The sequence below is a fragment of the Equus asinus genome, chromosome 16 (assembly GCF_041296235.1).
Source record: "Equus asinus isolate D_3611 breed Donkey chromosome 16, EquAss-T2T_v2, whole genome shotgun sequence".
Taxonomy (NCBI): Eukaryota; Metazoa; Chordata; class Mammalia; order Perissodactyla; family Equidae; genus Equus; species Equus asinus.
In genome coordinates, this window is record NC_091805.1 from 45,750,734 (window position 1) to 45,766,745 (window position 16,012).

Sequence of the window (16,012 nt, forward strand, 5' to 3'; positions counted from 1 at the left end):
CCGAGGACGGGCTCCGACGGCCTCGCGGCCCGAGGGCGGCCCGTCCTCGACGGAGGGGTCGCCCCGCCTGCCCGCGCTCTGCCGGGCTCTCCAGGCCGCTCCGTGGGGGTGAGATCAAGTCCTTCTGGAGCGGCGGCAGGGAGGGGCTTTTAGGCCTCCCCCAAATCCACCTCCTCCGCCCGCAGTACTAGAGTTTCCTGCCCTGGGGCAAAATCCTGTCAGGAAAAAAAAAAGTGTCCTTTTCCTTTCCTTTGCCGTTGTCCTCTTCGCACTGTCCCGGGAGCTCCGATGACCCTCAGAACAGGACTCGGACTTCCTGGGGTCGCCCCGCCCCGTCCAGGCCAACATAGGAACCGGCTTCCACAGGCTGAGGGCGGAAGGGATGCGCGTCTCTCTGGTCCGGACCCTTTGGGGTCCCGCTGGGGAGGCGGAGTGAGGTGGCCCCCGCTGAGTGGCTGAGCGTCCACAGCCCGTCCTCCAGCCTGGGTAGGACGGGCTGATCCAAGGCGACTCGGTGGCCGGGGTGACCCCAAACAGGCAACCTCGGGTTCCACGAGGCTAAATCTGACCCTCAAAATCTAGGGACCTTGAACACCGCGGGAGACCTTGTCCTTTGTAAGCCCTTTGAGTGGAAGGGCCAGGGCGCCTCCTGGTGGCCCCCGCAGGGACGGCGTAGGGGAATCCCCTCACCTATGACGCGACGAGGGCTGGTCCGAAGAAAATCGATATAAGCGCCCCATTTCGGTGCAGGAGAAGGTCCTCTTGGACAGAGGCGCTCACCTGGAGGTTTCCCCGCCTGTCCTCCTGGCGCTGTCGGGAGCCTCAGCGCCGCGCCCTCTTGGCCTCCACCCTGGGGGCGCTGCGCGCTCCGGGCACCAGGGGCCCGGGCGGAGTCTCGGCGCCTCTGACCGCAGAACCCTCCTCGTGCGGTGCTCCAAGCGCCGCCTCGCCGAAGGGAGAGCTCCCAGCCCAGAGAGTACAATCACCAGGAGTTGCAGACTTCTCTCCCGGACGCAGAGTCCTCTCGATTATCAATCGGGTTCCAACCGAAGCGGCCACGGCGCCTACACACCGCACCGTGAGCACAGCCGGCCAGCCACGACCTGCGGTGGTGTGGTCCGGCGTCAGCAGGTGACAGCGTTTTCCTCCGCGCGTTTTCCTTAGTGGCTACATCTGCCTTTCTCTCTCTCTCCATGTCTCTGTCTCTGTCTCTCTAGTTTTCCCTCTCTTCTCACGAGGTTTCTCCACCCTCACCTTTTTTCTCCTCTTCAACTTTCTGGGTTCACCCCTCTCCGTGCCCACCGGCGCCCCCAGACTGAGGCCGCCCCGCGGTCCTGGGTGGGAGCTCAGTGCGGTTCCAGGTGGTGCCCTCTAGATGTCGCCATGATCGGGACATTTGTAGGATTCGACTGCTAGTATAAAAGATTTAAAGAAGAGCCACTTTTGAAATTCTTTCACATCCTCCCGTTCCTCTAGGGTTCCTCTAGGACTAAAAACTAATCGTCCTCGGTGAAATTGTTGGTCCCCCCAGCACCCTGGGGCGAATGCCTTTCTTAACTGAACATTTATTGGGCGCCTACTAGGTGCCAGGCCCTCCTCCAGGCGAGGGGCTGCGTGGTGAGCAAACTCCAGTCCCTGCCGGGTGGAGCCCCCTCTGGAGCCCCAGAGGGGGCAGGACGGTAGCGGAACAGCCGGTGACTGTCCTTCCCCTGCGAGTCCGCCCAGGACTGGGGGTGGAACTCACGGAGCCCGCGACGGGTGAAGCGCAAGGAAGAATGGGAAATGGATGACTTCAGCCCAGAGGTGGAGCAGGCGGGGAAAGCCCTGGGCCCGGCGTGGGGCCATCAAGTGCTCACACACTCCTGTCACTAACCAAAGGTGCCCAATATCAAGACTCAGTATCTCCAGCGCCACAGGTTTTGCATGTGTTTTCAGCAGAGGATGGAGGGCTTGGGGAGCACGTTCTCACCCCATGGTAACGGCGTAAGATTTTGTGATACTTGGTCTCCGTGTTATAATCAGCGAGTACGGCTGTTAATTGAAAGGGTGGCGATTCAAGCCCACCGTGGGACCGCCTAGTCTTCACTTAAACTCATTTTCCGGCTTCTGATTCTCAAAATTCACCTAAGCCTCTCGATCTGGTTTCTCCTTTTAGGCAGCGACCCCACCTGTAGCTCTCAGTTCCTGCCCTCCCTTTCTTTTGCTCTGCGGGTGCAGGTTGGGCAGCTGCGCCATCTCAGTTGTCCCGAGTGTTCACGGAGTTTTGCCCTGCGCGGTGGCTTCTTCCCGTCCTTACCAGATGCCGCTGGTGTCTCTGCACCACCTGGAGCGCCATGGCCACCTTGACCTACCTGATTCGACATCTGGATTCCAGGGGAACTGCCAGGGTCAGAGGCTGAAGGCACAAGCATGGAAATCACCAACTGGTCAGACTCCAGGTTGGTGCACCTCAACACTCAGTGTTCACCACAAGCTTACCGGGAGGCCACCAACACTTTGTTTTGACCGTGCTGCATCCTTACTTTTCTTGCTAATCAATAGGCATCATTTTTTCAAAAAAAGTTTTAGATTTAATGACAAATTAAGCAGGTAGTACAGAGTTTTCAAATACAGCATTGTTCTCCCTCACACAATTTCCCCCATTATCAGTATCTTGCATTAGTGTAGTACATTTGTTACAATTGAAAAATCAATATTAATACATTATTATTAACCAAGGCCCATAGTTTACATTAGAGTTCATTCTTTGTGTCATACAGTTCTATGGGTTTTGATAAATGCATAATGTCATAAAGCTGCTATAAACATGCATCTGCAGATTTTTGTGTGACATAAGTTTTCATCTCATTGGGGTAAATACCTAGGACTGCGGTTGCTGGATCAAATGGAAGAGTATATTTAGTTTTGTAAAACCCTGCCAAACCATCTTTCAAAGTGGCTGTACCATTTTGTGCTCCCATCACTATTGAATGAGAGTCCTATTGATCCACAAACTTGCCAGTGTTTGGTGTTATCAGTGTTTTGGATTTTAGCCATTCTAATAGGTGTGCAGTGGTATCTCAGTGTTGTTGTAATTTGCAATTCCCTAATGACAAATGATTTCAAGCATCTCTCATAGGCTTATTTGCCATCTGTATATCTTTTTTGGTGAGGTGTTTGTTGAGATCTTTTGCTCATTTTTTAAAATTGGATTGTTTGCTTTGTTAAACATTATTTCAGAGTATTTCAAAATATGGGGATATTTTGCATGAAATTAGCATTTGAATCAGTGGACTCAGTAGAGTAGATTGCCTCCCACCATGTGCGTGGACAGCATCTAATTCTTTGAGGGCCAGAATAGAATAGAAGATGGAAAAATGCATCCTGTTTTCTTCCTACCTATCTGCTTGAGCTGGGTCATTGGTCTTATCCTGCCTTTGGACTGGGATTTATTCCATTGGCTTCCCTGGTTCTCAGGCCTTTGGACTCAGACTGGAATTACTCAACTGGCTTTCCTGGGTCTCCAGCTTGCAGATGGCCAATCATGGGGCTTCTTAACTTTCATTATTGTGTGAGACACTTCCTCATAATAAATCTCCATTGGTTCTGTTTCTCTGGAGAGCCCTAATACAACATAATAAAATTCACTAATTGTAAATGTACAAATCAATGACTTTAGATTTATAGAGTTGTCCATCCCCAGAGTACAGTTTTAGAACATTTTCTACACCTCCCCAAATTCCTTCAAGCCTCTTTGCAGTCAATGCTCAATTCCTGGTCACCATGACTGAACCTGAGCAGAGGAAAAATTTGGAAAACAAACATGATTAAGCTTAAACTTTTATTAGATTGCAACTTTGTATAATGGATCATTTTCTTAATTTATTGACAGCTGGAGGAGAGACTGCATTCTAGGGACTTTGGAGGAACTTAAGATAGTGGCTGTTCTATTGCTCTCCTTGAATTGGTTCATTTATGCTGGTGACAGGTGATTGCTATAAAACCTTGTCTGGTAAGCTCAGAACAAGGAGCTAAAAAACATCTGCCATAGGAAATACAGACTGATGATGGATTTGCAGATAATGTTACATGGAGTTAAGTATTATACCATCTTTATTCTTCCAGAAGTACAGCTGATAACATTAAAGAGACATTTCTCTAGTGCCTGAAATGCCCTTCCTAGTGTCCTTCACATTACAAGGGCTTGGGAAACGTCACATGAAGGTGAGCACAAGATTTTTACTCTGGTTCTTTGATATTTTTGCTTTATAGGGATTAGCATACATGTTTCTGGAAATTAAAAAGTCAGGAGAGTAGAGATAAGCATCTGAATTAGTTTTCTATTGCTGCATATTAACAGATTACAAAAATAGTGGTTTAAAACAACACACATTTGCTACCTCACATTTCTGTAGATCAGAAGTCTGCAACAATGTGGGTGGATTCTCTGCTCAGCTTCTCATGAGGTTGAAATCCAGGTATCAGCTGGCTGCATATCAGCTGGCTGCATTTTCATCGAACGCTCAGGCTCCTCTTCCACGCTTACCACAGTTATTGCCAGAATTCATTTGCCTGTGGTTATAGGACTGAGGTCCATGTTTCTTGTGTTGGCTGTCAGTCAGAGGCCATTCTCTGCTTCTAGAGGCTATTTGTATTTTTTTTCATGTGGCATTCTCCATTGTTAAATCAGTAACAGTGCATTGAGTCCTTCTTGTCCTTGACTCTCTCTGATTTTGTCTTCTCCTACTAGCCAGAGAAAGCTCTGGTATTTAAGGAGTCATATGATCAGATGTGGCCGACCCACATGATCGCCCCATTGTAAAGTCAGCTGTGCCTTAGAACAACACAATCAGAGGACAGTGACTCATCACGTCAACAAGTTCCAGGGATTTGGGTAAGATGTATTTGTAGACCATTTTAGAAATTCTGCTTGTCACATTCCATCCTCTAGTTCCCAGGGATACTTGTCTCTTCCAAATGCAAAATACATTCACCTACCCGCTAAGGTTCCCAAAGTTTCGTCCCATGACAGCATCAATTCAAAGTAAAACATATGTCAATCTCATCAGCTTGAAAGGCCAAAATCTCATCTAAAACATGTGTATCAGGTGTGGATGAGGCTCCTGTATGTGTCCATTAAGCACAGCTCCTGGGCTCAATTCCTCTCCATCTGTAGACCTGTGAAACTAAGAAAACAACTTATCTGCCTCCAGTGTGCCATCGTTGGACAGATGTAGGATAACAATTATTCAAATTCACCTGAGGAAGGAAACAGACATGCAAGTTCAGGAAGCACAGAGAGCTCCAATCAAGAGAAGCCCAAAGAGGCCCACACCAAGACATATTATAATCAAAATGTCTAAAATTAAAGACAAAGAGAGAATCCTAAAAGAGCAAAAGAAAGGCCACAAGTGACATATAAAGGGAAGCCCATCAGGCTGTCAGCAGACTTCTCAGCTGAGACCCTATAGGCAAGAAGAGAATGGCACGACATATTTGAAGTGCTAAAAGGAAAAAACCTACAACCAAGAATACTCTATCCATCAAGGCTGTCATTCAGAATGGAAGGAGAGATAAAGAGCTTCCCAGACAAGCAAAAATTAAAGGAGTTTATCACTAAGAAACCAGTTCTACGAGAAATGCTGAAGGGACTTATTTAAGTGGGAAAGTAATGACCACAAATAGAGATAAAGAAAAAAAATTATCAAAAAAACCCAAAACAACAACAAGAAAAAAACAGGCAATAAAATCACTTGTAAGGCAAAAGTATAGTAAAGGCAGCAGATCAACTACCTGTGAAGGTAATATGAAGGTTAAAAGACAAATGTACTAAAATGACCTATTTCAATGATAAGAGGGTAATGGATAGACACACACTAAACAAAAGACTATATATGATGTGAAAAACATATAATGTGGGAGGAGGGGAGTGAAAAAGTAGAGCTTTTAGAAAGAGGTCAAGCTAAAGAGTCTATCTACTCAATATAGACTGTTATATGCATAGTATATTAGATAGGATCCTCATGGTAACCACAAACCAAAAACCTATAACAAGCAGGAAAAAAAGTAAGACAAAAGAAATCAAACATATTACTGAAGATAGCCATCAAACCACAAGTGAAGAGAGCAAGAGAAAAAGAAAGGAACTGAGAAGAACTACTAAAACACCCCAAAAAAAGAAAAAGTGACAAAATGGCAATAAATACATATTTATCAATAGCTACTTTAAATGTCAATGGATTAAATGCTCCAATCAAATGCCATAGGGTGGCCAACTGGATAAAAAAACAAGATCCATGTATATGCTGCATACAAGAGACACACTTCAGACCTACAGACACTCACAAACTGAAAGTGAAGGGATGGAAAAAGATATTCCACGCAAATGGCAAAGAAAAGAAAGTGGGGGTAGCAATACTTATATCAGACAAAATAGACTTTAAATCAAAAACTGTAATAAGAGACAAAGACAGGCACTACATAATGATAAAGGGAACAATCCAACAAGAAAATATAATACTTGTAAATATCTACGCACCCAACATAGGAGCACTAAATATATAAAGCAATTATTAACAGACGTAAGAGGAGAAATAGACAGTAATACAATAATAGTAGGGGACTTTAACACTCCACTTACACCAATAGATAGATTATCCAAACAGAAGATCAATAAGGAAACACTCGCCTTAAAGGACACATTAGACCAGATGGACTTAGTAGATCTATAGAGAACATTCCATCCAAAAACCACAGAATACACATTCTTTTCAAATGCCCATGGGACATTCTCCAGGACTGATCACATATTAGGCCACAAAACAAATCTCAATAAATTTAAGAAGATCGAAATAATACCATGCATCTTTTCTGACCACAAATGTATGAAACTGGAAATCAACTACAGAAAGAACACCAGAAAAGCCACAAAAATGTGGAGATTGGACAAAATGCTACTGAACAATGATTGGGTCAATGAAGAAATCAAAGAAGAAATAAAAAGATTCCTGGAGACAAATGAAAATGAAAACACGACATGCCAAAATCTGTGGGATACAGCAAAAGCGGTTCTACAAGGGAAGTTTATAGCAATTCAGGCCTACCTCAGCAAAGAAGAAAAATCCCAAATAGACAATCTAAAAGTGCACCTAAAGGTAGTGGGAAAAAAACAACAAACACAGCCCAAAATCAGCAGAAGGAAGGAAATAATAAAAATCAGAGCAGAAATAAACAAAATAGAGACTAAAAAAACAATAGAAAGAATTAATGAAACCAAGAGCTGGTTCTTCGAAAAGATAAGCAAAATTGACAAACCCTTGGCTAGACACACCAAGAAAAAAAAGAGAGAAGGCTCAAATAAATAAAATCAGAAATGAAAGAGGAGAGATTACAACGGACACCTCAGAAATACAAAAGATAATAAGAGAAAACTATGAAAAGCTATACGCCAAGAAATTGGATAATCTAGAAGAAATGGATAAATTCTTAGAAGCATACAACCTTCCAAAACTGGACCAAGAAGATGTAGAAAATTTGAATAGACCAATCACCAGTAAGGAGATCGAAACAGCAATTAAAAACCTCCCAAAAAATAAAAGTCCAGGACCAGACGGCTTCCCTGGTGAATTCTACCAAACATTCAAAGAAGACTTAATACCCATCCTTGTCAAACTCTTCCAAAAAATTGAAGAGGAGAGGAGGCTTCCTAACTCCTTCTATGAAGCAAACATTATCCTGATACCAAAACCAGACAAGGACAACACAAAAAAAGAAAATTACGGGCCAATATCACTGATGAACATCGATGCAAAAATCCTCAATAAAATACTAGCAAATCGAATACAATACATTAAAAAGATCATACATCATGATCAAGTGGGTTTCATTCCGGGGATGCAGGGATGGTTCAACATCCACAAATCTATCAACGTGATACACCACATTAACAAAATGAAGAATAAAAATCACATGATCATCTCAATAGATGCAGAGAAAGCATTTGACAAGATATAGCATCCATTTATGATAAAAACTCTAAATAAATTGGGTATAGAAGGAAAATACCTCAACATAATAAAGGCCATATGTGACAAGCCCACAGCAAATATCATTCTCAATGGAGGAAAACTGAAAGCTATCCCTCTAAGAACAGGAACCAGACAAGGATGCCCACTGTCACCACTCTTATTTAACATAGTATTGGAAGTCCTAACCGGAGCAATCAGGCAAGAAAAAGAAATAAAAGGGATCCACATTGGAAAAGAAGAAGTGAAACTGTCACTCTTTGCAGATGACATGATTTTATATCTAGAAAACCCTAAAGAGTCCACTAAAAAACTTAGAAATAATAAAGGAATACAGTCAAGTTACCAGTTACAAAATCAATGTACAAAAATCCGTTGCATTTCTATACACTAACAACGAAGTAGCAGAAAGAGAAATTAAGAATACAACCCCATTTACAATTGCAACAAAAAGAATAAAATACCTAGGAATAAACTTAATGAAAGAGGTGAAAGATCTGTACACCAAAAACTATAAAACATTGTTGAAAGAAATCAAAGAAGACACAAAGAAATGGAAAGATATTCCATGCTCTTGGATTGGAAGAATTAACATTGTTAAAATGTCCATACTTCCTAAAGAAATCTATAGATTCAACGCAATCCCTATCAAAGTTCCAACAACATTTTTTACAGAAATAGAACAAAGAATCCTAAAATTTATACGAAACAACAAAAGACCTCAAATAGCCAAAGGATTCCTGAGAAAAAAGAACAAAGCTGGAGGTACCATACTCCCCGATTTCAATTTCTACTACAAAGCCATAGTAACCAAAACAGCATGGTACGGGCACAAAAACAGACACACAGATCAATGGAACAAAATTGAGAGCCCAGAGGTAAACCCACACGTTTATGGACATTCGACAAGGAAGCCAAGAGCATGCGATGGAGAAAGGAGAGTCTCTTCAACAAATGGTGTTGGCAAAACTGGACAGCCACATGCAAAAGAATGAAAGTAGACCGTTCCCTTCCACCATGCACAAAAATCAACTCAAAATGGATTAAAGACTTGAATGTAAGACCTGAAACCATGAGACTTCTAGAAGAAAACATAGGCAGTACGCTCTATGACATTGGTCTAAGCAGCATATTTTCAAGTCCCATGTCTGACCGGGCAAGGGAAACAAAAGAAAAAATGAACAAATGGGACTACATCAAACTAAAAAGTTTCTGCACAGCAAAGGAAACCATCAACAAAACGAAAAGACAACCTAACAATTGGGAGAAGATATTTGCAAACCATATGTCAGATAAGGGGTTAATATCCAAAATATACAAAGAACTCATACAGCTCAACAACAAAAAAACCAACAATCCAATTAGAAAATGGGCAAAAGATCTGAACAGAGATTTCTCCAAAGAAGAAATACAGATGGCCAACAGGCATATGAAAAGATGCTCAACATCATTAGCTATCAGGGAAATGCAAATCAAAACTACAATGAGGTATCACCTCACTCCGGTCAGAATGGGTATAATTAACAATACAGGAAACAACAAATGTCGGAGAGGGTGTGGAGAGAAGGGAACCTTTGTTCACTGCTGGTGGCAGTGCAGACTGGTACAGCCACTATGGAAAGCAGTTTGGAGAATCCTCAGAGAATTAAGGATAGATCTACCATATGATCCACCTATTCCACTGCTGGGTATGTATCCAAAGAACTTGAAAACACAAAGGCATAAAGATACTTGCAGCCCTATGTTCATTGCAGCATTATACACAATAGCCAAGACTTGGAAACAACGTAGGTGCCCACCAAGGGACGAATGGATAAAGAATCGGTGGTATTTATACACGATGGACTACTACTCAGCCATAAGAAATGACGAAATCCGGCCATTTGTGACAACATGGATGGACCGTGAGGGTGTTATGCTGAGTGAAATAAGTCAGAGGGAGAAAGTCAAATACCATATGATCTCACGCATAAGTAGAAGAGAAAAACGACAAAAAAAAAAAAACACATAGCATTGGAGATTGGACTGGTGGTTACCATTGGGGAAGGGGGGAGGAGGGAGGGCAAAAGGGGTGATTAGGGTCACATGTGAGGGGATGCACTACAATTAGTGTTCGGGTGGTGAACATGATGTAATGTATCCAGAATTTGAAATATGATGTACATCCGAAAAAAATAAAAATTTTAAAAAATTTAAAAAAATTTTTTTAAAATTTAAAAAAAAGAAGACAGTGAGTACTTAAAGGTTAGGCCTGAAAATATAAGAAAAGTGGAACATTTTGCCATATGGTAATAATATCTGCATAAAATTTTTAAATGAAAAGTCTAGTTTGTAAACTTCTCAAATGTATGTCTATAATCCATTTAGTTTTTGAAGAATATATAAAGACTTTATAAAAGTAAAAATTGTTGACTTTATAAACTGTGCCCTTTCCTCAAGCTTCAGTTTCAACCAGCGTCCCTCCAGACCTCCAAAATGCGAACATAGGCATGCCTTATGGCGCCATCTGGTGTCGAAGGGTTATTAATACAATCTGCTCTCCTCCAAACAAGCTTCCTATTGCAGGTGTAGAGATTTCCTGAGCCGCTATTCAGAAGGGGCCGGGAACGCCTGCAATGCTGGGTTTGTACAATGAGCATGTATGTCTATTGTAATGTGAAAAAGAAACAATAAAAGTTATATGTAAAAACTTAAAAAGAAGCATCCTGTGTTGGACGAAGTCAGGAGCCTGAATGAAGAGACAGAAACATCCATTGTTCTTCCAAGATCATCGTGACTGTGCCGCAGCTCAGCAGCTCCAACACAGGCCGGCCAAGGGTCATGGCTGCTTAGAACCCAGGTCACGGGGCTCCTCGAATCTACTTCTGCTTTTATTTTCATAATAACTGATACTAATGTTGCTCTGTGACAGGACTATAATAGGCCATGCACGTGTATAAGGTTTATGCTGAGAAAAACGGCAAGAATGGGACTCACACAGTTGTGGCAAGAATTCAAGACTTGGCAGTTGGAGTCGTTGGAAGAGGCTGCAGCATGCACAGGGTTTGATAACCAGAGGGCGACGGTGTGACCGCAGCACGGGGCGGGTGGGACACATAGGGAAGGGGGAGGGGACTGGAAAGACGGCTTTAAATGTCCTGGAAGACTGGAAAGATGGCGTGTTAGGACTTCAGCTGGAGTTTGGATATGCTCAGTAGGTTATTGGCAGGATTTTTTTTCAAGCATTTTAAGCGCACTGATCCCACGATTCTATCTTTTAGAATTTTGTGAGTGTTTGTGTGTAATATAGAAGATGGATGAAAAAAAAAAAAAAACAGGCAGAGCTACCAGTCTGGAAGCTATTGGAGTAGTGCAGGATTTAGAAAAATAAAAATAAGCAAAAAGGCCTGAAATCGGGGGGAGGACAACAGGAATGGAGACAACACAGAGGATGACAGAGGCGTGGTGGAGGCAGGAGGAAGGGGCTCGGCGATCAAACGGAAGCAGAGCGTGACTGAGGAGACGTTAACAGGTGGCCGCTCCGGCTGCGATGACGCGACCGGCAGGCACCGCAGATGGTTTGATCATCACAGTTTGTATGGACAGAAAGCACCCCACAACTACGAATCTGCTCCGCTTTAACAAGTCACCACGTGCCACGCCATCCTGGCTTATCATAGCGACATAGAGCCCCTTCAGACCCTGGAGGACACGGCGTTCATTGCTCTATGTCCAGCCACCTCCGCATTAAGCACCAGGTCAAAGGAGCAGTGGCATGGATAACTTAAAACAAGACACTTCTAAAATATCAGTTTTAGAGTGTGGGTATGTTTATTAAAGAAGTAAATTTTGAGAAAAAAAAAGAAAAGAGAATGTTGATAAAAGTTAAGAATTCCAAGTGACTATTTTTTTCCACTTGACAGGTATTTCCTGAGTGTTTTATCTGGCAGGCACTTGTGGAGGCTCTGGGGAGACGGGGTGGACAAGGCAAAAAGAGCGCCTGTTCTCATGAAGAAGACCTTCTGGCACAGGAGCCAGACGTTTCACAGGTGATCACATAAGTATATTTTATTTGTGATTATGATAAGTGTTATTTAATACTTTTGTGTCCTCTGATCCCTATCTATCAGCCAGTGATTAAAACTGAATATAAATACTAGAACTACATAACTGTGGTAAAAGATTTGTCCCAAGAAAGGCCCTTGTGATATTTTGGTTTGAACTGTGGAAATATTGATGTTTGATACAGAGTCCCCTGGAATATATTTCGTAATTTTTAAGTTAAACTTTTAATTTCAATGTCCCCTGAAATTCAGATGTGGGTTCCTGGAAGGTGTGGTAGGTGCTTTGGACAGGGAAGCTGCAGCCAAGGACGTGTGGTGGCTCTGCCACCATCAAGTGGTGAGGGAGCCTGGGAAAATCTAATCTCTTTGGGCCTCACTTTCCTCATAAGTAAGGTAAGGTTGTTACCAGATTCTCCAAGTTCCCTTCCTGCTCAGTTTTCTCTGAGATCATGAGGGCCTGAGTTGTGTGTTAAATGTGCACTGGGAACTGTAGCTGGGACCTGGCCTTGGTCTCATCTCTGTGTGTCTCTTGCAGGAGCCTGAGCTGACCCCACACACAGAAAACACAGAACTTGAGGGAGCAGATGGAAGAAAGAAAATCAGCAGGTTGGAGGGTGAAAAGAACCCAAAGAAGGGCCATGTATTTGTGGAGCAGGTGATTGCTAAAGGGGGTGAGAATAAGGACAAGCTGAGTTCAGAAAAGTTAAGGGAAACCGAGGAATGTGTACAGCATCATCCAGGTCCTCAAGGAGCAGGCTGAGCTGAGCAGTGAGGACTGGGAGAGTAACTTACTCCACAGCGAACCTATGCACCTGACAAGGAGATCCAAGGATGCATCAGGGTTGGTTTCTACTGATGAGAAGCAGCAATTCCAAGAGGTGGAGGATGCAAACATGAGGCTCAACCTTGAAGCTGCCCTCAGAGTGGATGCCCTGCCAGTAAGTGTGGGCTTAGGGGGGATAAATGGTGTTTGGAGAAGGGTTGGAGAAGTCCATTCCTACCTTAAACAGTTTTACCCTAAGGTCAGGAGGGGTCAGAGTAAGGAGACCCTTACATCTGAAGCAGTGATACTCATGATATTCTTCTGCATTACAGTTGAGAAAGGCTTTACGCACAATCTTTCTTAAATATTTGTTGAGGTCTTAATTTTCCTTATGCCGTGCTAAGAACTTGGAGTTCAGATATCAATAAGGTTTCCCTGAGGAAATCAAAGCAGTGAGAGGAAGAATATAAATAATTTCAACACAATGTGGTAGCTCTCATAAACTGGGGTGTTGTGGCAGCACAGAGGATGGGAGGGTAGGCTGAGGATATCTCTTCCTAATGACAGGGTGAACCATTGAGGGAATCCCTGAGGACAGTCCATCTCATCAGAGCTCTGCACAGGTGAGAGTCATAGGGCATGGAGAGTGTAGGCCAGCCTCCTCTCTAAGGAAGGGGATCTGCAACATCCCAAGAGATGGCAGAGCATCCCTGACAGGACATTGGGGACAGGAAAGTAGTGAGATGATTGGAGGTTTGCAACCAATTTTATTCGATCAGTGAACAAATGTCGCTGACAGCCTCCTCAGTGCTTAGCTCAGTGCTAGGAGCTATGAATGCAGAGATGAATAAAATATTCCACCTTTCATGGAGCCCTCAGTCTAGCAACCAGGAAGTGATGTGTAGTGGTGGTGGGTCACTGGAAAATGTGGCCAGCGCTCTCTACGATGACCAAAGCGGTTGTCCTCATCCCCATTTCTGGTTTTCCCAACAGCTGTAGCCCAACTGGCCCACCCAACCTAGAACTCAGCCAGATTTCAGCCTCTCAGGATACAACCAACACCTGGGCTCCATGTTGGCTCAAAGCAGTCAACACTACCAAGGTCTCCAGAGGAAACTACTGATATCAGTAGCTACTGTCTATGTCTTCGCCAGCTGGAGAAATACAGAGGCAAGTTTGATAAGTCTTACAGGTTTGTCCTTGCCACAGTGATCAATGATGATCTGTCTTCTCTCTGATAAGTTAAACGCTTTCCAGACTTCAAGTGTCTCTCCCCACATCAAAAATAATTTAAATATTGGCCATGTTCCTCGAATTTTAGAACTTATTTTATCCTCAAACTGCAGATTAAATAACTAAGGTAGGAAGGAGTAAGCAACTTCCATGTTTACAGTGAGAATGTAGGAGAGTCTGGGGCTAACATCTTGGTTTTCTGATTCTAATATAGTTGATGAACACAACGACTTTATACTATTAGAATAAAATAGCTCCCCTCTTTTGCTCCACAGTTAACCTATCCACCTCTCCAAACTGGAATAAGTCTGCTTATCTAGACAACTTGGATTCTAAATTAGTTGAGCTCAATGAGTGTGTTTGCTGAGTCCCTGTGGGTAGAGCATTGTGCTAATTACTATGGGGGATACAGAGGGAGGGTATACAAATCCTTACTGAAGTGAGCTTAAGGATGATTGTTCCAGCTTTAGGAAGTTTTAGGGAATATAATGCATGGGTGGGATAAAGTATAATGTAGTGAGAGAAAAGTTATTGCATTTAACGGCACCTAATGACTTCGGGAGAAAACAAGTTCCTCACCTGACCCTAATGATGGCCCTATATGCCAAACATCAGACAACCACTTACTTCCATTGATCTCACAGAAACAGGAGGGCTTTACTGCTCTTAAACAAGCTGGTAAATGGCTCTGCCTCTAGGGCCCTGCAATCAAACTGATCCTATGGTAGCTGGCACAAGAGGAGGATGAATTGTGTTTGTGACAATGTCCACAAAGTGGTAGAGGAAAAGGTTTGGGGCTTTTGAAGTTGCAAATGAGCTGGTTCACAGTAACATTACACAATGCTGGAAAAACATATTTAGCAAAATTTGGACTCAATGAACACTAAATATTTAGCCCATGATCTGCAATCATTCTGTCACAGATGATCTACTATTGGGTTGTGCCAACAATGACTTTTCTAAGGGAGATCAGGGATCACCACAACAGCACTCACGCACCTGAAATGGAAATGATATATTCAAGAAAAGATAAAAAATAATAAAGAATAAAATTCTTATTTTCAAATTTTAGTCTCTGACCTAAGCAAATAATTGACTACCATAGATGTTAACTAATAATGATGCTCACAAATATGCAGATTTACATACATCCTAGGATGACTATGATCAATAACAAGGTAAAACACATTTTTTTAACATATAGCAGAATTGTAATTCATTATGTCAATGGAAATGGCAATTAACATTATGTCATTTCAATATTCAATGGCAAACAAGTAAAAGAAGGAAGGAGAAGGTTAACCCAACGTATAGATTATATGTAATTTACATAATAATTATTGTTTGGTTATAAACTAATTGGAGTAAATCTGTTTTTGTTGACTCTTGGGTCCTGTCAATTAGCCAGACCATTGAGAAACAAAAAACTAGACTATACTGGGGCCAGTCTGGTGGCACAGCAGTTCGATTTATGCACTCAGCTTCAGCGGCCTGGGGTTCGCAGGTTCAGATCCTGGGTATGGACCTATGCACCACTCATCAAGCCATGCTGTGGCAGGTGTCCCACATATAAAATAGAAGAAGATGGGCACAGATTTTAGCTCAGGGCTAATCTTCCTCAAAAGAAAAAAACTGGACTATAAAGTCAAGTTATTTGGTAACTGGACTTTAGAAAACCGTTAGACAGACATAAATGAAACACATTTAAAGCTGTTTGTGAGCCTTGTTTTAGCCCATCAAGGGTGAACTTTAGCAGACACACATAATGGCAAATGGATGCTTTGGTTTCTTTGAGACACATCATTGACCCCTTGGGAATGTGACCTTGAGAGTCATCCAGGTGAGCAAAATTTACATGATTGGATGTAAAGGTCAGTGACTAAAGAGGTGACTATGAGGTCACCTGTTTATGCTACACCAACCATGACATAACTTAAACTGAAGGCCATTCATCCTCCCTTGGGGGAATG

At 42.9% G+C, this 16,012-nt stretch overlaps 1 protein-coding gene across 1 annotated transcript; it reads left to right on the forward strand.

Annotated features, from left to right (window-relative positions):
• Window positions 1–288: 288 nt before the first annotated feature.
• LOC123277559 (uncharacterized) lies at window positions 289–15,105 on the forward strand. The gene is made up of 5 exons (XM_070486371.1): window positions 289–432; window positions 706–1,131; window positions 11,906–12,031; window positions 12,582–12,984; window positions 13,803–15,105. Exons 1-4 carry the CDS (start codon window positions 289–291, stop codon window positions 12,804–12,806), a joined length of 921 nt encoding a protein of 306 aa, XP_070342472.1. The 3' UTR covers window positions 12,807–12,984; window positions 13,803–15,105.
• Window positions 15,106–16,012: the final 907 nt, after the last annotated feature.